Source organism: Colias eurytheme, chromosome 10, assembly GCF_061535395.1.
Source record: "Colias eurytheme isolate Ceu_HAF_F1 chromosome 10, ilColEury1 Martin Lab GWU primary, whole genome shotgun sequence".
Lineage (NCBI taxonomy): Eukaryota > Metazoa > Arthropoda > Insecta > Lepidoptera > Pieridae > Colias > Colias eurytheme.
This window is the reverse complement of record NC_142989.1, coordinates 4968060-4991161: the sequence shown is the minus strand read 5'-3', so window position 1 is coordinate 4991161 and position 23102 is coordinate 4968060. Positions and strand designations below refer to the sequence as shown.

Here is a 23102-nt window from a genome sequence, read left to right as displayed (position 1 = left end):
ATCGGAGTTATCATAATACATATAATCTTCTTTGTATTTCCATAAATAGTTGTTATTAGACAAAAGGCGAGACATATTTTCAATCTGTTCACGCCTTCGGATGCTCTGCTACATTTGTAATAATTTTTGCACCTGTCTCTCTTCCAGATTCCCTCCCGAACTAGTGGCCATAGATACGTCTGGAAAGTTCTTCGATAGAATGTGTAGTTCCCGAAAATCACTTCACGTAGAAATAAGTACTGGTGAGACGGACACAGTAAAACGGCGGACTCGCACCAGAAAACCACGGGGTAAAAGACGAAACACCATTTCGGGCACTGATCAAAAAGAGCTTAGAGAGGCTATTGCTGGGTAAGCTTTTAGTCTGCACAATCTAGAAGATTATATTATCTACGTTGTACATTCTTAAATGAATATTTTATCCCGAGGAAGTAGATAATATAATTTTATTGAACCTAATACGTAATTTTAAAGCACAGTATCGTGTGGAAAGCTTAATTTTAAACTTGAGCACCTTAACCTGTCAATAATACTATTCGTGCTTTTGTGAATACATAATTTTTTGTTTATGGTTGTCGTTGCCCACTTGTCATTAATGTTTAACAAATAAAATATCACAGTTAAAAATTGTGCATTTATAACAGTAAAAGTGCCAAATTCATTAGAATTATTATCAATTATATCTTTAAAGAATTCAGCTGTTACAAGACTAAGCAGAGTGCTTTAAAGATCTTACTCATAAATTGCCTTTAGCGTGTGACTAATGCTTTGCTTGGTTTGTTTTATCATAGTGATACACCAAATGCTGAGGCTTCTGAAGATGTTGAAGATAGCATTGTAATAAGATCACGATCAAGCGATCTACTTAAGAAAAGTCCGATAGACCCAATAATAAAGAAAAGTCATTTCAATAGCTTGAAGCAATGGGGGAAGAACAGACTTAAATTGATCGGAAGATCTCCAAGTGCCAGTAGAGATAGTTTCAGAGATACATCTAAAATTGAGAAGAGCAGAGAATCTATATCTCCATCAGCAACAGAAGATGTACCCGAAACGACAGTCACAATGCGAAAGAAACGTTCGAGTGATGAAGACCGAAGAACGCATCAAAGATGTGCATCTTATTCATCATCTGAAAAGAGTATCGGTGTACCAGCTAATGTACCACCAACAGCTACTATTAATAGTGGAGTTAAATTAAGAGGTACATCTACTCAGCGCAGATTGAGGCGAACGGCTGTTAATAAAGAAGAACCTCACTCGTCAAGTGGAAACTGGTCTGCAAGTTCTGAATCAGGTCGAACTAGTATAGGATCTGAAATAACGACTACAACCGTTCCACCGAAAAGTACAACTTCCGCGGCAACGTCCAATAACTCACTTAATTTTCATCACGGTCCACCTAGCTCGATTATTAGTAGAAGAAGATTTCTCAATACTTCAGGTTCTGGTAGTGTCACTAGCGAAGGCACTCTTACGCCTGATATTATTCATGACTTACATGAAGATCTAGAAACTAGCTCTGAATTTTCTTGTGACACCGAAGGCTATTATACATCTTTCCATATGGATTCTGGACTTAAAACGCTAAAAGAAGAAGAAATATCCCCTAGTACTCCTTTACATACCTCGACTGCTTTATCTTCTAACTCTTCCAATAGCCAAAACCTAACAGCCGAAAATGAATATGAATTATTTGGAAAAGGTTCAACAAGTACTACGACAAGTTCCGCTGGAACGGTATGTACGACATTAATGGCAGCTGGAAGTGATAGATCTTTAGCGATAGGTCCAACAGTACCTGAACGTAAAAGTTCACTAACTAAAATAAATCGTAATAGAGGCAATAATATTCATAGTGCAAATGCCAGTTTAGATAGAGGGTCTAACTTTAGTAAGTCTCCTTATAGCAGTTTGCGTTACAATGCAATGCGATCATATGCCGATAAACATATTTATAATCAATCATCGCCAGAAATTAATACTGTCTCTAATCCTTCAATGCCTAATACAAGAAATATGGGAAATCATCGTGAAATAACCGCAGTTGCAGAAGTACATACAGAAACTGAATTGGAATGTGCAAAAAAGAGCACAGGAACTAGTTCTCCAGATTCTGGTCACAATACTTCGAGCTCTCCCATTGAAGATTCTGTATCAAGTGCTCATGGTAAAAATAGCCTCTCTGAGCAAGATTATTCTGAATCGTCCGATCTAGAAGGTACTGACAGAATAGAACGAATCAGGTATAAAACTACTATTAACAGCTCGAGAATTCCATCTATGTGTGTCATTACCCCTACAAATTCAGACGATGAGAGCGATGTAAACCATAAAGATTCAAACAAACAGCAACACTATGAAAACCCTAATGATCACACGAATAAATTCCAGACTCGACCTAAGTTAGATTTACCTTCGACTGAAAAACAAACAGACCCTAAAACCAATGAGACGGTTAAAAACAACAAACCGCAAAGCCATCTTAAATCATCATTGCAGCCGTTCAATAGTTTTATGTGTAAGCTAAAAGGTGTTTTGCCACATAAATTGTCAAATAAAAAGTCGCCAATCATGAAAGAAGAAGATAATCATTTTGAAGACTTCCTAGATACCGGAGATTACGTTACTATAGCTGATGTCAAAAACAATAACCAGAAAACTTGCCTTAACAGAGGTAGCTATGTTAATAATGACATTATCGGAAAAAATCTCCAGTCGGTATTGTCTGGAAAACCAGAAACTGAGTATGTTTCATTAAATGAGCTCCCTAATTGTTTAACCGGAAGCAAGGACTATTTGGATCATGGCTTAGAAGAAAAACAATTAGCCGCGATGCAAGAAATGCAAATGAGGGGTGCCAAAGTCACTTTAGATTCACAGGGTAAAGTCATTTATTCCTCAGACACGTTAAAGAGAAGAAAAGGAGCACATACCACTTTTGAGCCAGGTCCATTTGTACAAGAAATATCACCTACAACGACAGTCATTAAACGCGAAAACGCGGATGTTATTACAGTAACAGATGAAATAGATTTTCCGTATGAACCACCTTCTCCATCCAGTAAACCGACGTCACCACAATTAGGAAAGATGATTATTAAAGCTCCTCTGCAACCGCATGGGGCTGTAACAACAGAGTTCATAACCTTGCCACCGCCAAAACCAAGTACTATAATAACTGCTACCCCAGTAACAGAAACGCCAACTCTTGCCAATAACCCTCCAATGACGGTACCAACTAAAAATTCAGACTTGCCACGAATCGTTGAAGCCATCACAAGAACTGGAGCATATGTAAACATACACGATGCAGAGGGTGTCGGCTTATCACCAACGAAAGATGATACAACAGGTAAGAATATATATTCAGATTTATCGATCGATAATGTGTGTCATGATTTAGGAAACATTGAACGATCCCCCAGTATTGGTGAAGATATCATTCCGTTCGTTCCTAACTTTCAAACCCCTATGATTAAATCAAAATGTGGCAATGATTTAAATAAGTTAGGCAGTAAAAAAGTAGCAGAAGTAATGAGATTATTTACAAATAAGACTAATGATGAATTATTTGAATGTTCCAAATCAAATAGCAAAATAAAACGTAGTGATAGTTACAAATTAGCAAATTCGCCTTTAATGCCACTTAAAAAACTTTTAAAACTAGATAGTTTTAGTGCGAATGCCAAAAAAGTGAACTCATTAGAAATGATTCAGGCTGAAATAACCGCTGATTTGCTACGAGAGCAAATTAATTATCCAATTACAGTTTCCCCTAAAGCAAACCATAAGAATGTCTTTGATGGTCTTAATATTTGTGAGTGTAATATTCAAAATGCATGTATTGATCACAATAATTTCGAGAAAGAATTGACGGCACTTACTTTCAGTCCAATGACAACTCCCATGCCTAAAAGACATTCTATGACTTTGATTTCTGATAATAGAGATACCGCCTTAGATATGTTAACAGCCATATTAGACTCTGATCCTGATAATATTTGTGTGTTGCACTCTCCGCCCGCTTGTCCGCTATCTCCCAGTAAAGTCACTCTACCCATTGATTCAACTTCACATAGAGCACGAATATTGTCACTATCAGAATCTGATTATGGAACAGAAATATGGTAAAATTACATGGTGAGCATTCAGCAGTTACCTGCCTTAAAGTACGCTTACTATTCAATTAGAATGATTTTTTTTTTCATAGTTAATATATTAGAATAGGTTATTAAATTGATCCGTCCTAGTTTAATAATAATAATAAATTCGTCTTCCTTGCCATGTTTACAATGTTAATTTTGTGGTTATTAGAGTTTATATCATGAGAAAATGTTTTTGAAATAAAATATTTATAACTAAAATAAAATATTGCATGGCGCCCTTCGCCGTAATATGCCCAGCTTATGTGTTCTTACGTATGTTTGTAAGTGCATGGTGTGATATTCTGTATGTTTGTGTTTTGTAAATAATTTATGTTTTAATAGAAAATATATTAATAATTGCACTTTTCATTTATTTTCACTCCTTCTATCACCCTCACCGCATTCATCATCACATGCACAATGCTTTTGAAGTTCTATTAATAAAGTATTTCTAATATGGTGAAAAATTTTTTCGATGTTTTTTATAAATTATGTTTATAAAGTTTTAAATAAATTAATTAGTGATTTAAATTGTAAATAACACAATGCAATCAAATCCTACACAAATAATATTTCAACACTTAACACAACTAATTAAATACACTACAATGTACACCCTAGAAAAGGGATGTTTTCAGTCAGAAAATTATTTATTTTCCCAAAATGATCTAAAAACATCGCTTTTGCACAGTCGACAGGACCGCTTCAAATGGTTTCCATTTTAACATCGAGATCTTCGAAGGTAAAGATTTTGTTGCTTTTTGGCATGCGTTAATTTATTGGCTCGTCGGTGTATTTTGGCTTCTGGACTAACTTTACTTGAATTTCCTTATACAAGCAAATTTAATATATACTATATAACCACACCTAACATTTATTATAGTTTAATGATAAACACATACTTACTAACAATAGGTATATATTATGTAATGTAAAAAGAGTATTTCTAGAATAAGAATATAATACCATGCACTTGTAATGCGCTACTGTGTATAGTCTCTAATATAAAATTAACTTACAATCGTAAAAAGTAATATGTCTAGTGATACTAAACATTAGAAAACTTTATTGCACAATATTATATTTAAGCTATGTACTTGAAATATTATGATTATTTAACTACGTTATTCATATTATGGAATATTTTATATGGGTTATGTTAATGAAGTAAAAAAGATACACGTATTATCAATAGTCTAACGTAGATATAGACGACTTAAAGAATATTCCTTATGCACTGCATTGTACAGCAAGCTTGGCCTCTGGCGTGATATTCTGCGTATCTATATTGTATTTTTGCAAGCTTTTAAATGTAAAAAGTATGAAACAAACAAAAAAAACCTAAATGTGGAGTTAAGGAGTCATTACATTATATCGTAAAAAATTAATAAAATATTTATTTTTTTCAGACTATCTACATTCCAATGCTGACAAAACTTTGCTCAACGGACAAGAAAATATTGTAAGAAATATCGGGCCAAAAATAGATATTAATTCGCTTACACAGCGACATAACAACATAGCTCATGTCAATGGGAGATATGGTGGTAGAAATAATTATGTGACCGACAACTCAAATCCTAAATTTTGGACTCTACCAAAGCGAAACACAACTGAGCAGCAAAACTTGAAGGCTGATTTATTGTACCCAAAATCTCTGCAATACCCTAAATATCCCACAGATTCTGTCACTAAAGCAGAATCGAGCACTAAAAACAATTCTGCATTAATACATGATCCGTCGATAAGGATATCACCAATAGATCCTCGAACATCTTCAACCTTCAAGTCGTCTACGCCTACCACAAAAGAAAATATTGTTGATTTAACATCTAAACTCGTGTCTCCGGTGAAATCCACAATGACTAACGAAGAGTTGTACGCTGTAATACACAAAAGTAAAAAGAAATTAAACATAAAGGAAGTACCTGATAGAGTTGATTCACCAGCCCTTTCGACAGTAAGTTTATCGCCAGTTAGTTCCGAGACATCCTTATATACCAAAACTTCGCAACGACATCCAGAAACTGGGTATTTAGGGGAACCAAAAAGTAGAATGTCATGGTCTCCTGCTGACAAACATAGTGGACTTCCCAATACATTTGGGATTCAAAAGCAAGAAACCACATGCGCTGATCGCTATGGGCCTATACAACAAACTTCAAGGTTAGATTTTAAAAAGCTTTTGCTTCAGCATAGCGTAAAATTAAACACATTAAGCCCTCAAAACAAGTCCAATAAATTATCAGCAGTAGAGCAACTAAAAATATCAAAAGAAAAAATCCAGGCTCCCGTTACTCCGCCTGGGCACAGGTCACAGATTAATATTCTTGATCTCAGTTCGTCTCCAAAAATATACGCGCAGAGGAAGATGATGAAATCAAATCAACCACTATCACCTGGAAGAACCAATGCTTTGTTAAAGGATCATAAAAATGCACCAAAAATACTACTTTCGCCAAAATCGCAGTGGAGATTTTCAAGTCCAAGATCTGACGTTTTATCTACACCTATACCAGAGGCACATAATGAAGATGAAAATAATTCTAACAGTTCAGGTGAAAAACGCGATACATCTCCAATCAGCCCACCATCTAATACAGTTCCTATAGTTACTAATCAACATTTCGGTGCGCGTAGAAATCTAATTCCTATAAGCGAACCATCCAACCAAAATACAGAGATAGCCAATTCTGATACGGTTAGTCAAGGTGTGTTTCCGTTGGCGAGTGAATGTACAATGTCACAAGGACTATCTAGATCAGAAATTTTACAGGCAAAGAGAGCAGAATTTTTCAACTCGTCTCCAAAATTATCTCCCCCAGCGTTGACATCTTTTATGCGACCACAACCCATAACGAGGAGCAAAGCTTCTCCAGAAAGAGGAAAAACATCGCCAAGTACATTAGAGACAGCTTTATGATATTGATATTAAATGATGACAAGAAATTTAAGGGGTGCTCTCAAAATGTGTAAATATCACAAGAAATTTCAAAGAAGCTTTAATCTAGTCTCTTCTTGCTAATAAGTGCCATTTATGCTGGCACTTCCAGTTATTATTATTAGCAGAGTGTCCAATTTACTTGTACACAGTAAAGTTAAAGTGTTTCTCAATAATAATTTTATGCTCTAATGGGGCCAATCGTAATTCGCTATTATAATTAATTTATGAAACTAGTGTATAATATTCCACGCATACAAATTAGTATTTAAGTATTTATTGATGAGTAGTGTTTTCAATTTTTGAGTTTTTAAGTTATTACGAAAACGATTTTAATAAAAGTGTTGAATAATAAAAAAAGTTGTTTCATTTCCTGATATTTCACGAAGATGTTGAACGAGAATTTCCATCGAAAAGGACTGAACAAACACGTAAATACCGTAATAGCAAGAACATATACGGCTGCGTTAGAATAAGAGGGTAAAGGTAAAAGATCAATCTACGTTAATATTATAAAGAAAAAAAAATTGTTATTATTGTACGTTAGGAATGAACTCAAGAACTACCGAACTGATTTATAAATTATTTTGCCATATTTTGATCTTCACCATGAAACATGGGCTAAGTTTAAAATTAAAAGTTATAAGGTTACCTTATTAGTAAAGTGAGTTTTATTTATGGTTTTACCTTATCAGTGGTTTGACTAAGGGTTTGACACTATTTACATATTTTGAATTTTCATAACCGTAAATACTACAAGAATAAAAATTTTGTCAAGTCTTTACCATATGCCATAATATATTCAAACATTTAAAATAAACACATGAAGGGAGACGATAGTACCAGCACTGACATTTTCATGAGCGTTGAAGGTTGCTCATTAAAAATAAGGATATTGACGTTGGTTATAAACACGGGAAATCTAATCAACGAGAGAGCTACGCCCACATTGACCATGTCTCATGCGCTTATAGCACCATCGGCTATTATGGTTACCTATATTGTTATATCTATTTTCATACTAGGATCTCTAAGACAAGCATACGCCTCTTGGTTTTTCCATATTTACGCGTTAGTCTCTTGTTGTGTTGTCCAAATTTCATTATCATTCACAGTATTTAAAGAATTGAAAGGTTCTGGGATAACTGACAAACAGCCTGCTCTTGCTCTTAACGGTGTTCTGCCTATGATAAATACAGTATTACTTATCGTCGACCTGATAGCATTTACATTTTCAAGCCGTGAAGAAATTTTACCATCACCTTCTCTACAGTCTACAAGAGTGTCTAATTCATAAAATTAAAAAATACCTAAGTATTTTCTGTACTGTCTATATACAACGATGTTATAGTGTGAGAGATGATTTATTAATTTATTTGTACATTTTATTTTGAAATATATACTTCTATAAACCTATTCTTTTAATGTTAAAGTGCATGAATTAGGAACTATGAGACCAACTTGAATTATGCTGATTATGATTTAAGAAGTCGAACTATTCACCTAGGTAGTTATGTTAAAGAAAGACAATTGACTAAGTTAATCCAATTATAATAAAAAAAATCTCCAAGATAAGCTAGATAAATATCGTAAACATCACCATCACCACCACGGCACCACCCGTTCAAGCGCGCGACCTACAAAGCAAAATAATTCTGTTAACTTCACATTAATCACTAGATTTGATGATAAAATTAAAACTTATCTCCTAGGTAGGTAGCTATACTAATATTATAAATGCAAGTTTGTACCTAAGGATAGATGGATGTTAGTTACGCAAATACTACTAAACCGATTACAATGAAATTTGGTATATAGGTAGCTGAAGGAACGTTTTATCCCGAAAATCCCACAGGAATGGGAACTATGCAGGTTTTTCTTTGAAAACGCGGGCAAGGCGTCCGCGATTCGCCACCGCTGCAGGCCACACCAGATGCCGACATCGGTCACTTTCACATGACAGTTTATAAACTGTTAAAAAAGTGGTGGAAGGCGGCTTTACAATTATAAGTAATTAACTGAAAGGCCAAAAATGCATTTAAATAAAAATGTTACTACCTATACAGAACTGATTTTAATATTAAGTTTGGTGAAACCAATGCCTTATGATTTGATTACAAAGCTTGCTTTCAAGTGTATCAAGCTGCAAACATTTGCGACACTATGATACAATGCAAAGGCATTTGAGGCAAAAAATATTGTATAACAGATAAATAAAGTAGCAGATTCTCTATTTAAACCAACTTCACTTGTTAAAAAAATTGCAAGATTAATTTGCTCATAATAATATTGAGAGCTACTGAGGTAGTAATAATACACATACTACATGGCTTCTTAGTTTAAAACAAAATTGCTTCCCACTGTCTGGTTGTCTCTATGTATAATCTTTAAAACTGTGTAACAGATTTTGATGTAATTTTTTAAATAGAATGGTTCAAAAGGAAGGTTTAAGATTATAATTTGTTTAAAGAGAATGTGAGCAAAAATCTGTTTGTTATATTTTAAGGATTATGATAAGGTTGAGGGATACCAAAAAAAAAACATTGAGTAATTTATTCTATTTTAATTCATAGAATCAAGATTTTGTGTCCCTGATAACAAAACACATTTGATATTGATGTTTTTACATAGGTAGGTTCATGAAATAGCCATTCAATATAAAATATTAACCACCGATACAAACAGGTAGTCATTAATTTGTAGTCTTTCAGCAGCTAATTTCTAAATTAAATAGCAAAAACATGTTTGTAATTATTATACATTTACAATAATTTACAAATATTCATTCACATCACTTCTCTATCAGTTCTTTTATTAGGTACAATAATTATATTGTCACTAAATTTGTTCACTATTTGTTCATTGGTGGTCCATTCATCATAGGTGGTCGCATCTGACCCATAGGGCCCATTGGTCCCATATGTCCCATCAGAGGTCCCATCATTGGAGGACGCATGCCCATCATTGGCGGCATTGGCCCGTGTGGACCCATCATCATCGGCGGAGCCATGGGTCCTCCTGGACCCATGGAAGGCGGTGGAATCATACCAGGCGGCCCGCCAGGCGCCGGAACTGGTTGCCTCGGTCCTCCAGGTCCCATTACTGATGGATCCCAAGGTGGTGGAATTGCTGCACCTTTACCACCGAATGGATTTTGTGCTATTTTGCCAGCTTTAAAGGCTGCCGTAGTTGCATCAATTAAATGCTGCGCTTGTTCCTCCATCCATTTTTGATAGTAAAACTTAACGTTATCTTTATGCTTACGCCCAGTACAATGTGTTTTTCGAACACTAGGAGAATCATGCGTTAAATAAGTATCACAATAATCACAATAATACTTCGGCATTCTTAAAAATTACAATTAATTGCGTTAAAATTCACCAAATAAACAATGCACGCTAGTTTTTTGACAACGACATTCGTCATGACATTTACTGTTAAATGTGCGCAATGTTGCCAGCTTGTAAATACTAAATAGTAAATTATGTGACGAGAACATTCTGGCTGTTTTCCAATTACAGAGCATAATGCGACTCAGTGCCGCACAATGCCGAATACAGCAAAGTGCAAAGGAATAACTTTTCACTTTCAGATAACATAATTCGAGCGAGTGGCGGGCGCCATTTGTCATAGACAATGTCATTTATGAACTTTTTAGGAAAATATGACATTGCCCATTGGACATGAACCAATTATTACTTGCTCTGTGGAACCAATGATTATGGAATGTGATTCCCTTAGATTACAAAATAAAATACAGATGGAGCATGTCAATCATTCATCGCCCTTGTCAAAGAAAATACGAAATCAAAAACGAATACGTTCCTCCGCTAGTGCTATAGCGATTCTAGTGTCATGCAATACGTCAAAAGGGGTTTGATATTTTAGTAAAAAAATGCTGTCTTGTGATATTAAAACGCTGTAAAACTTGTTCCCGAAAACAAGCAAAAAGATAAAACATCGTTTTACAGATTTTCTGTAGATTATTTGGCTTATTTAATTTTGTATACAAAAAATAATTTTACAAATACGAAGGAATTCAAAACTTCAACGTATGCTGCCAGTATTTTGAAAATGAATTTGCCATTTTTAGGGGTAAAATGGTTAAAAGATATTCGGGGTAGTGCTGTTGGATTTTTCGATCGTGAATGTGATTATTTGTATAGTGCAATAAAAGTTCATGGTCATTATTAGATTATTTTAAAAAGCATTATACATTTTTTTGTTACTTTTATAAAAAGCGTCGTTTTCGCTTGCGATTTAATTCATGTGAACACATGATGGATATGATGAAAATAAAATGTCCCGCATTCTCGACTAAAAACTACCGCTATTCGCATTCATATGTTTTGAAAAATAAAAACTTTTTTTAATGTAATTTATTTAATAAAAATTGAATAAAATTATTTTGTCCATGTATAACTTTAGTAGATAGGTGATAAAATAATTTTTACAATATTATAAAATAATATCAAAAACCCGAATTTATATTAAAATAAAAATTAAAACATGACTGCTAATAATTTATGTAGCCTACGTCACTACCACCACAGCTACCTTAATAATTCAGATGATTGCAATGACACCTCATAAGTCACAACTCAAAATCGATCCAACAGTTTATACTGCAGGGCGTGTCAAAGAAATATTATACCTACATACCTACACTCGAAAAACATAACCCTCTTTCTTCCGTAGTCGGGGAAAATTTTGGGAAAATTTTCAATATCTGGTAACATAACACCCACACAGAAGCACCGTGTACGTACAGTGCAACGGCGAAATGACAGCACACATAGCTTTATGGAAATGACGATAAATTATTCGGTTTAGTTCGGCAACGCTCCATCTGTCTTTTATTTTGTAATCTAAGGTGATTCCATATTCATTTACATGAACATAAAATGAATTTAGTGACTGAATTCAGTGCACTGTAATAAGCGCATTGGTGATGAAATGGAAGGCAGTTCGGTTCTCCAGTCTCAAACATGAATATCCCACATTAATCCCAATTTTTTTACAAAAACTTAACACGATTGCTCTTCTAAGAACTTTTTTAAGGAGTCAGTAGGTATCTATACTAATATTATAAAGAGGAAAGGTTTGTATGTATGTATGTATGGTTTTCATGCATAAACTACTGTACCGATTTTGATGAAATTTGGCACAGATAATCTTTAGACCCTGAGAAAGAACATAGGCTACCTTTTATAGTGAAATATGTACGACGGGCGAAGCCGGGGCGGAACGCTAGTTTTTTATATTCTCATTTAAGACTTAACAAAAATTCACAGAAAAAGTTCTGTGAATTTTTGTTTTTGTTTCAGTTATAAAATATGTGCAGTCTTATTTGCATCATTTTTAGGGTTCCGTATCAAGGGAATAAATATTAAATACATGTACACAATCCTAGAAGTTTGTGGTCTCCATATTTTTGTCTAACTAGCCCCCTGAAGATAGTTGGAACTTTCTATTTTAACTAGAATTATAAAGATAATTGTTACAGCCTTATGATTTAGCATAATCTAATATATATTATAAAGGCGAAAGTTTGTAAGGATGTAAGGATGTATGGATGTATGGATGTTTGTTACTCTTTCACGTAAAAACTACTGAACCGATTACAATGAAATTTAGCACACATATAGAGGGTAACTTGGATTAACACATAGGATAGTTTTTATCCCGGAAATCCCACGGGAACGGGAACTATGCGGGTTTTCCTTTGCAAACGCGGGCGAAGCCGCGGGCGGAAATCTAGTATCGTATATTACCTGCTGCTGCATTATTTGGCTGTATATATGACTGCTATACTAATTAATTACTACTGTGTAACTTAAATAAGTGTGTTGACATGAAAGAAACTGACCACAATATTTTGCTTACCTATAGTTTTTTAGAATAATTTAATAAAAAATAAAAAGACGTGTGGCACTCGGGGACTGCCGCGGTAAAGCTATTGCATAGCATGCCTTCAAGCCACACCTCCGAGCCCGTAGGAGTGGGGAGCGTGAAGTTTTTTCGTTACGGAATTTCTCAATTCGGCGCTCAAGGCCCGCGATAGAAGCTATGCAATAGCTTAAAAAAAACGTTGAAATCTTTTTTTTGAAAATTAAACATTTATTTGACATACAATAAACTGGAATGGTTACATAGTATGCACTGGCGTTTTACTATTACTGGCAAATACATGAAATACTATATTTTATGTTATATCAATATATCTTATTGTTAAAAGTTTTTTTTATTACAACAGACATAAAAATATATATTTTTTTTTTATTCAAAACAGCCGAACAATCACAAAGACAATATTAACAAACAACCATAATGATGGTAAATGATACAGTAAGTATTTATACACAAAAAAAATATACCTACTTAAGAGTAAGCAGACTTATGGTTGTTTGTAATATGAATTTTTGTGAAGGGAATAACCCATTGACCACCGAGCGGCCCGATCGGGCCGAGACACAATAGATTTTCTATTGTGTCTGTGATCCGAGGACTGACGGAATAAACAAATTGCTTATTATGCTTATTACAACAGAGATTCGATTAGTTATATGAATTCTAGTGAATAAGTAAAATGATTATCTAATATTTAAATTTTATTTAATTTCTTCATAAGAACCATTAAAATAATAGACTAAAGGCCACTAAGCTGACTTGAGTTTATATAATTTTTATATATGTTTTAATTGTAATATTCACTGTGAAAATCCAAAATTTGGAGTGTATAAAGAATAAATAAATATATGTAATAACACATTTCACGGATAATGACAATATGTTTAAAATAAATTGGAAAAAATTACAATCTCTTACTTTTTAGGCAATGAATAAAAATTTATAAGGTATTTTTATAATTGTCTCATTCGGCAAGCTTCACACCATGTGATTATTTTTAAAATATATTGTACTGATTCATAGAATAGGTAGGTAGCTATTTTGTGTATTGGAGAAAATCCTACTAATAAAAGATTATAAAAAAATAACTAACCCATTTTTTATCATATACAAAATAATATACAATATACATAAGTATATAAACACCTACAGTCTTATTCATAAAAAGTTTTAGAACATTTAAAGGCTCGCTATAGTGTGAATGTCAAAAATCGTTATTTAAACAATTTGATACGAAATAAACTAAGTAAAGCAAATATATAAGCTTATAGAACACTGGAATTAAAGTGTGGTTGAATCCTATAGGCAATTTTTATGAATAAGGCCGTCAGTACGTTTTTTTTATCACATAAAATATAAAAATACAATAGTTATATTTTATAGTTTTTAAAAACTGTTTTACTTAATCAAGAAATTGTTAAAGAGTTGCAAATAATACATACAATAAGATACAGTTAAGAAAATAAAAATTATTATAAAACAGCTAAAATCAAAATTTATCAAATAAATTTTTACTCTTATTATATACGTTATACACTTATAGGCTAAAAAGACAAATTTAATGTATTCCATTAGTTTCAGGAGCAACATCACCATTTTTACTAGTGATATTAAGGGAAGCTAGTGACACATCTTCATCAAGATCTCCTTCATCTGGAAAGCATGAATTAAAAATTGAGTTATATTCTATTAAAGAACTAGTACTTGCATAACTGATCTTTTATTTAATAAATGCGGTGGATATCACCTCAAAAACCCTGTTTACAAAACTTTATGAAAATCGTTAACCATTCCCGAAAGAATTATAGACACTAATTTATAATTATCATCATCTTATTTTTCGTTCAAAAATGTTGCCTGTTTCCAAACGATACCTACTAAATATACTTTATTCATCAATTTTCGTTAAAAAAGTAATACATAACTTAAATTGCTTTTGCACTTGCCACTCTGAGGCATGTGGAATATGTATTGATGCATTAATCCCTTATCCCCCACGTACATTAGTACTACATGTATTTGGCTCAGTACTCAATGTTAGGTTGTAATCATAGAAATTTAAATAACAAGACACATAGAAGTGCTATAATGTCATAATTCGTATGAAAACCGCTGTCACCAAAATCAACACATTCAAACCGAAAGCTAAACAGTACACACAAGTAAACTATGCCTTTTATTGGACAGCTTGATTTTAGTGAAAACTAACTTATCTATTAACCCATTGACCACCGAGCGGCCCGATCGGGGCGAGACACAATAGATTTTCTATTGTGTCTGTGATACCGGGACTGATGGATTAAATTAAGCTTTTAAATATGTATCCTAACGAACGAATTTACGGTTTATTTTAGAATAACATCCCTAAGTATATGAGACTTTTTGCTCCAATACGAACAAACGTGATAATAAGAATGGTCGACTGTGTCATTCATTGTTATTTCGATTACTATGGTGACACTCGTAATACTTTCCGATTAAATATTATTCCTTTATAAGTATAATTACAACTTGTGGAAGAATTTCCGCAATGGGAATTGCTGAAACACACCATGTATACACTCATACGTCTCCAGAGCAACTGAACAGTGACGAATGCACTGATGATGTGAAAATCACCTGAGTGGCGACAAGGTCACGCACGCTTACGACTTCTAGTGTCTCCTTATTTAGATTTCTATGGTTGAATTAGATGTTGAAATTGATTTAGTATAATGTATGTGAAACTATCTCGTAAATTATTGATCTTTCTTTTTAGAGACTTGGTTAAAAATACATAAATTTGTACTTGAATATAAATACTTAGGATGTATGCCTACATACACATCTATGAACCTACCTGAGCTCACATCAGATTGACTTCTAGGGCTGAATCTGCATCCCTTTGACAAATATTGCTTCAATTTTCCAGTAGCAGCCAGTATAAGCCTAAAATTAAAACATCATTATGTAACACAGATATAAAATTAAAAATTGATACAAATGTTGTGATTTGTAACAGTAAAATGCCATTTTATTTTATGCTCTCTTACCCTAAGAATGGTGGACTAGGTGACAGGGGCCTGGAAAGGTACTCAGGGTGAAATTGTACAGTCACATAATAGGGATGGCTTTCCACAATTGCCACCTCCATACGAGTGTTTGTTTCGTCTTTTCCAATAAATCTTAAACCAGCTGCTTCAAGTCTTTCAATATATTCTGGGTTAACTTCATAACGGTGCCTATGACGTTCTTCTATCATTTCCTTTTTGTATAATGATGCTGCAAATAGATACAGTTAAGTAATTATGGTAAAAAATATTTTACTAAGTTATAATTACAGTTAAAAATTGAATGTTAGTATGTTCATTCATAAGAATGAATATGTCTCACCTACTACACTAGGTTGAAGGTAAGTTTTCCTTTTACCCAACCTCATAGTACCACCAAGATTTCCTGGATGGTGTTCAGGCATATCAATGACCAGTTTATCCTCACAATTTGGGTCAACTTCAGTACTGTTTGCTCCAGTCAAACCTAATACATTTCTAGCAAATTCTATAACAGCTGCTTGTAATCCTAAACAAATACCAAGCATTGGCTTTTGTGTTTCCCTACACCAATTGCAGGCTTCTATTTTTCCTTCCATACCCCTTTGTCCAAAACCACCAGGCACTATGACACCACTGGAAAAATTACAAAAGATTATTAGTAATATATTAAATTCAAATTGTAACTAAAAGAAATGAAGAAATTTATGTATGTATATTTCATAAACTAACACTACTTCAAATTCATAATATTCTAAGGATCTCATAAAATGGTAACATTGGCAAATAATACTCACTCGCTCTTACAGAGATCCTGCCAAGCTTTATGGTAACCTACTGGGTCCGTAACTTTACTCTGTTTCTCCAAATTTACTGCTTCAATGTAAGTCAAATTAAGCTTACAACCAGCCGCAATGCACGCATGTTGTAATGCTTTAGTGACACTAGCGTAGCTGTCTTCTAACTTGGTGTATTTTCCGACAAGAGAAATATTTACTTCTCTTCTAAGATTTTCGACACGTTTTGCAAGGTTGCGCCATTTTTTCATAAAACTGTAAATGTAATAAATAACTTAATTCAAGTTAATTCTCATTTTCATACCATTTTTTTATCTATACTTCTATACTAATATTATAAAGAGGAAAGGTTTGTATGTATGGTTTTCACGCATAAACTACTGGACCGATTTTGATGAAATTTGCCACAGATAATCTTTAGACCCTGAGAAAGAACATAGGCTACCTTTTATTGCGAAATATGTACCACGGGCGAAGCCGGGGCGGACCGCTAGTCAATAATAAAAAATTAAACTAACCTTCCCGGGCGAGGCATAGATATATTCAATTGAAGTCTTTCATTCAAATATTGTACAACACCTTGAGCCTCCATTAATAATGGAACATGATAAACAGAGGTCAAGTCATGGACACATATAACCTGTAACAATAAATAATATTTACATTGTAATACTTGAAAATAATTTAATATTTAGAAATTAAAGAGCGTGGTCACTCGCTGTAAAGTGTTCGAAACGTCGGGAAAATAATAGAATGAATAAATCACGTTTAAAATCTGTTAAAAAGTCTTTAATTTCTAAATGTATAATACTTGCGTAAAATCAAACATCAGAAAATAATTTAATAATTTCTTAAAATAGATTATAAAATACCTGTTCTGGAGCGACATGGCAGAAGTTAGAAATCTTCTCTTTAATATTGTGATTTATTGGCTTCTCTGAACGACAAAGAATTAAGTCTGGTGATAAGCCCAGGCCACGTAATTCTCTTACTGATGACTGAGTAGGTTTTGTTTTTGGTTCACCTGTTGATTTCGGCTAAAATAAAAGTATTTTAAATCTTCAACTTTTTTGTATCAATTTGGTTTAGGGTATTTATGTATAAAAATTAGTTTTGGAAAACTGTAAGAAAATTATAAAATACAATATTTTAATTAAATTTTGATAAATGTTATATTTATTTAAAATTGTGTTTAAATTTATTCAACCTCCCATTATTATTATTTAAGCAGTCTCATAGACAGTTAATGAATTAAGTATTTGATGTTAAGAGAATCTTAGACTACACGTAAATACTGCTCTAATATTTCCTTGTATCTGACATGACCTTAATCAAATCAATTCACAATTCAGTTACCGGTTGATATTCATCATGTAATTAAAATATTTTAATTCTCAATTCTGTTCTAAATATTTATTTATGAATGCAAATGAAAAAACTGACTTTCGCCCGTGGTACCTACATGTTTAAACTATCCTATCTCTCAAGTTGAATCGAACTGCACATGGTGTGCGAATTTTATTATAATCGGTTAAGTTGTTTAGGAGTCCATTCAAGGGCGGATCCAGCTTTAGTGCCAGGGGGGGGTCACATAGACGTGGTCAATTTTCAAAAGCTATATTTTGGTAATTTAATTGATACGTAGATTAAAAAAAAATGGTCAAGTGCGAGTCGGATTGGCGAACTTACGTGCTGGCCACGGACAATTCGCTATAGCGAAAATTCGCGCGGCGCGACTGGCGGCGCGTCTTGCGAATGAATCAAATGTATGGAAATGTACTGGGCATGCCACGCGCAGTGGCGACCAGCGAGACGACCGGCGAATTTCCCCGAGCGAATCGCGCGGCACGACTAGCGATCGAAACAAATGTATGAGTTATTACGGCGCAGGCCACGGAGTCGAGCGGCAGACGCGGCGACTACTCCCGGAGCGAACTTAATTTAAAATAGTTTGTTTTTTTTTTCGCGAAAATGGAGACGGAAGCTTTTATTGCAGAAATTCTAGCTAGACCAGCTATTTGGAAGTCTAGCCACCCGCAACATAATTTTTCATCATGCCTATATTTTTCATATTTTTGGTGGAATTCTCCGTCTGTAACACGATTTCTATTTAATTCGTGTACTCCACTATATCTTCCAAACATTAAATCTTGAGCAAAAAAGCTGCTACTCTCCAAACAACGTCGAGCTAACTTTGATAAAGCTATCTCGTCTCCTCGTCTACACTGGTCGCGGCGGCGAACGCAACTGCCCGTGGCGTGCTTACCGCGCCGCGCGACTTGCCGCGCCGCCCGTCGCGCCGTCGGTCGCGCCGCCGGTGTCCGTGGCCAAGGTGTTAGTTCCGTACAAACATTTTTATATGTTTTAATATTAAATTTATGCTTTTTGCGAGTTTTCCTATTAATCTGTGCTATAAGACGTAAGTTTCTATTAAATAAAGATTAAATATCAAGATTCTGTGTTCACCGGAAGAACCCTGTAGGTTTTGATTCCTGGCAACACTTGCGAATGTTGATATTAAGCATGAAATGTATGTTTTAGCAATTTTTCCTCCATCTGTGCTGACATTACTTTTAACCAAATTTCAGAACTCTGTGTTCTCAGGAAGTAGTACAATACCTATAGATTTTGATTCCCTTGCGATAATGGTGAAATTTGCGATAATTTACGGCATAAATGGCTGTATCTTTTGATTGCGTTGGCTTATAAGTTTGATTTTTTCACAGCTATAAGGAATCGTAGATTTGAGTATTCGGTATGAATTTCAGATTGATACCTCCACGCGTCCCTGAGAAAAAGGGTCTTCACAGGCAGACAAACTTGAAAAATATATTTTTTTTGCAATTATCCCTGTATCTGTACTATAAGATGTTGCTTTGTACCGAATTTCAAGATTCTGAGTTTACGAAAAGTACCCTGTAGGTTTTTAGTTTTGTTTCCCTTGCGAATGTCGAAATTTGCGAAATTTTTCGGCATTTACGGCTGTATCTTCTGATTAGTTGACATAGAAGTTTGATTTTATTATAGCGTAAAGGTATATTAGTCTTGAGTTTTTGGTATGAATATCAAGTTAATACATGTCTGCGTTAATGAGTAACAGGGTTGTAAGTTAAAAAAATTTTAAAATATTTTTTTATATTATAATCTAAGGAAAAATTCATGCTTTTCGCAATTAGTAAACAAAGTCGTTGTCTCTGTGCCTATGTCCCTATGTATGATTAAATCTTTAAAACTACACATTACGAATTTCGATGCAGTTTTTTTAAAGATAGAGTGATTCAAGAGGAAATAGTATACATATAATTTATAAGGTTTTAGAGAAAGCGGGCGAAGACGCGGGCGGTAAGCTAGTCTGCGATATAAGACGTTTGATTGTACTAAATTTTCATGACTCTGTGTACTCGGGAACTACCCTGTAGGTTTTGATTTCTTAGGGAGTGTCGAAAAATTTCAGCAATTACAGCTGCATCTTTTGATTGGGTTGGCTAAAACGTTTGAATTTTTCACAGCATCAAGGGACCGTAGACCGTAGGATTTCGATTTTAGCAAGGGAATCAATACCTGCAGGGTGCACCCTGTCCCGTAAACACAGTCTTGAAATTGAGTAAAAAGTATCGTGTTATAGCACAGATGTAGTAATAACTGCGAAAACCCTAATATTATTAAATTAAATTAAATTAAAATATATTTTTAAATAATTTTAAACTTACAATCCCTTTACTCATGAACGTCTACATGTATTTAATTGATATTCACATCAGAACTCAGGTCTATAATAACTTAAATCTGTTATTTATTTCAAATTCTATGTCAACGCAATCTGAAGAAAAAGTAATTAGAGCCGCATATTCGTAATTCGCAACTACTTGCAAGGGAATCATCAATCAAAACCTACAAGGTACTACCCGTGAACACAGTCTTGAAATTTGGTTAAAAGCAACGACTTAAGCACTTACAAGCACAGATAAAGAAAAAAATCCTTTAAACAAAATTGTAAGATACAACATAATGAAAAAATGTTTGCTCGGAGTCCTCGGTGCGCGAGTCCGACGCGCACTTGGCCGATTTTTTGTTGTAATTTGACTGTATTTTTTATAGTGTTCATTTGAAAAAAAAATTTGCTATTTTATGTCTTATCCACGAACTGGGATATTTCGATATTTGAGGTTTTGTGTGAAAAGTGTAACAGCAAAAGTTGTAGAAAAAGAAATTAATTACATACAACTTTACCATTACACTTTATTCCGCAGTTATAGTTTTTTTTAAATCGAAAAACCTGTTATTTGTCCTTAAATTACGACCACAGGTCGACCCTAATAAACTTTTTCTATAATTTTTGTTATATTCTCTTCCGTTACCGTTTGTAATTAATTGATTTCATTGTTCTATATTACTTTTATGTCAAAAAATTCAATAAAAACATCATATTGAACAGTATTAATTTGTTAATTTAAAAAAGTTAATATTAAATTAGTGGTCCACTTAGGTCGTGGACCTAGCCCAGGGGGGGGGGTCATGACCCCGTGACCCCCCCCCTGGATCCGCGCTTGAGTCCATTGAGGACAAACATTGTGACACAAGATTTATAATATATATGTATTAAGATTGGAGTATGAAAAAGGAATACTGCATTTTTCTTACCATTGGTACTAGGGATACGTGAGCACAGCAAAAGTTTTCTCTCTTCACTCTGAACTGGAACTGCCTGAAGGCCTCCACAAAGGACATTCCTTCTATATCTCCGACAGTTCCACCCAATTCCACTATGCATACTCTTGGAGGAGTGTTATCTGGTGTTACTGGTATTCGAGCTACTTCTTCAACCCATTTCTGTACAGCATCAGTGATGTGAGGGATGACTAAAAAAAATATACAAAGATTACGTTTTTAAATTACACATGCATATCTTTTAAAAAAATTGCAAACAAAACAATGTGGAAATAAAAAAAATTATGAATCTAGGAAAGGTGAATAAATTGCACCACTTAACTATAACACAACTTAAGAATGTCTGAACAGATTTTAATGATTTTTCTTTTATTGGTTTTCTATTTGCTTGGATTAGGATAATGACTTAAAACACAGGTTTATCAGGTAAGTCTTTGATAAATTTAGGATTCAAAAGGTAACAGTTTTATTAGATAATTTATTCATACCTTGCACAGTTTTCCCGAGATAGTCACCTCGACGTTCACGTTCAATTACTTGCTGGTAAATTTTACCTGTTGTTATGTTATTGTCGCGATGTAATGTTATATCCAAGAATCGTTCATAATTCCCAAGATCAAGGTCAACTTCACCACCGTCATCAAGAACGTAAACTTCACCTTTAGAAATAAAAATAGCAATGCATTATGCAGCAGACTTGATAACCATGCGCATAATAAATAGGTAAGAATCAATTAGAGATAGATTTACATACCATGTTCATACGGGGAAAATGTACCAGCGTCAATGTTGATATATGGGTCGATCTTTATTGATGTTACATTGATACCACAACTCTTTAAAATTGTGCCAAAAGAACTGGCTATGACACCTTTTCCCACGCCACTAATAACACCTCCAGTAACTAAAATATATTTCATGTCAGGCATGCTTTATGTAGTCTTATATCATATTATCAATACAAAATAAAACTCAAGAGTTTAGTTTCGAGTTTGAAAATGCAAATGCCCAGACAATTTTCTAATTTTATAACACTATTTTCTTCACAACACACGTGCATGTCGTACTAATACCTAATCTGTGCGTGCATGTAATACAATGTGTTTAAAATTAACGTCAACTGTCATATTGACGGAAATCGAATTAAATTTTAAATGTCAAAGGTTAAGACAGTTTAAGGCCGCGTTTCCACAGTCTGCAAGTAAACTCGCGGAAGTCTTGCAAAAGTCCCTTGATATATCCTTTACACGTTTTACTGGTCTGCAATTTATTTCTGCAATATAAATATCTTGCGAGAAGCTCGCAGATCATACGATCGCAACTTATCGCGTATATACCCCGTTTTCCAATTACAGCACTAGAGCGCATTATGCGGCATAATGCTTAACATTGAATGTTCCAATTACAGCAACGCTTCGCACAATCGAGCACTAGAAAAAGTAATGCGCGTGAATTGATGCGTGCAATCGATTTATTGTTAGTAATTATTAATTGTTGGAAAAATGTTGTGTGGTTTTATGAAACCACGGTAAAAGTGAAACTGTTCGAACGGTTCCGAACACTGCTTTATGTAGCGCATGTTGTCGCGCTACACAGACCAAAAAGTTTG

At 34.1% G+C, this 23102-nt stretch overlaps 3 protein-coding genes across 4 annotated transcripts in view; 1 reads left to right on the top strand and 2 right to left on the bottom strand.

Annotated features, from left to right (window-relative positions):
- The window catches only part of gukh (NHS actin remodeling regulator GUK-holder), a 55697-nt gene extending 48255 nt beyond the window's left edge, over window positions 1–7442 (top strand). The window contains exons 5-8 of one of the 2 annotated variants that reach the window (XM_090106643.1): window positions 148–351; window positions 792–3355; window positions 4840–4890; window positions 5558–7442. In XM_090106643.1, the coding sequence (XP_089962769.1) occupies window positions 148–351; window positions 792–3355; window positions 4840–4890; window positions 5558–7071 (4333 nt within the window). In that variant the 3' untranslated portion in view covers window positions 7072–7442. The remainder of the gene's footprint in view (window positions 1–147; window positions 352–791; window positions 3356–4839; window positions 4891–5557) is intronic. The other variant, XM_090106642.1, reaches the window with a different exon arrangement.
- Window positions 7443–9637: 2195 nt separating this feature from the next.
- On the bottom strand, window positions 9638–10531 carry snRNP-U1-C (small ribonucleoprotein particle U1 subunit C). Its single transcript, XM_090106403.1, has one exon. It carries the CDS (start codon window positions 10433–10435, stop codon window positions 9941–9943), a length of 495 nt encoding a protein of 164 aa, XP_089962529.1. The 5' UTR covers window positions 10436–10531; the 3' UTR covers window positions 9638–9940.
- A 3077-nt stretch (window positions 10532–13608) lies between these two features.
- Ctps (CTP synthase) lies at window positions 13609–22559 on the bottom strand. Its single transcript, XM_090106619.1, has 10 exons — window positions 22248–22559; window positions 21982–22152; window positions 21467–21684; window positions 17698–17862; window positions 17344–17465; window positions 16826–17080; window positions 16372–16664; window positions 16032–16260; window positions 15839–15927; window positions 13609–14652 (listed from the first exon to the last, which is right to left on the bottom strand). The coding sequence occupies exons 1-10, from the start codon at window positions 22420–22422 to the stop codon at window positions 14558–14560; spliced, it is 1812 nt and encodes a 603-aa protein (XP_089962745.1). The 5' UTR covers window positions 22423–22559; the 3' UTR covers window positions 13609–14557.
- Window positions 22560–23102: the final 543 nt, after the last annotated feature.

What these genes read in the sequence shown, in the direction of transcription:
- snRNP-U1-C (XM_090106403.1), bottom strand. Translation starts at nt 10,435, where the DNA reads ATGCCGAAGTATTATTGTGATTATTGTGATACTTATTTAACGCATGAT.
- Ctps (XM_090106619.1), bottom strand. Translation starts at nt 22,422, where the DNA reads ATGCCTGACATGAAATATATTTTAGTTACTGGAGGTGTTATTAGTGGC. An exon ending in ATTTTCCCCGTATGAACATG is followed by an intron (nt 22,153 to 22,247) that starts GTATGTAAATCT and finishes TTATTTCTAAAG; the next exon opens with GTGAAGTTTACGTTCTTGAT. An exon ending in TCAATCTGATGTGAGCTCAG is followed by an intron (nt 14,653 to 15,838) that starts GTAGGTTCATAG and finishes CATGCTTTCCAG; the next exon opens with ATGAAGGAGATCTTGATGAA.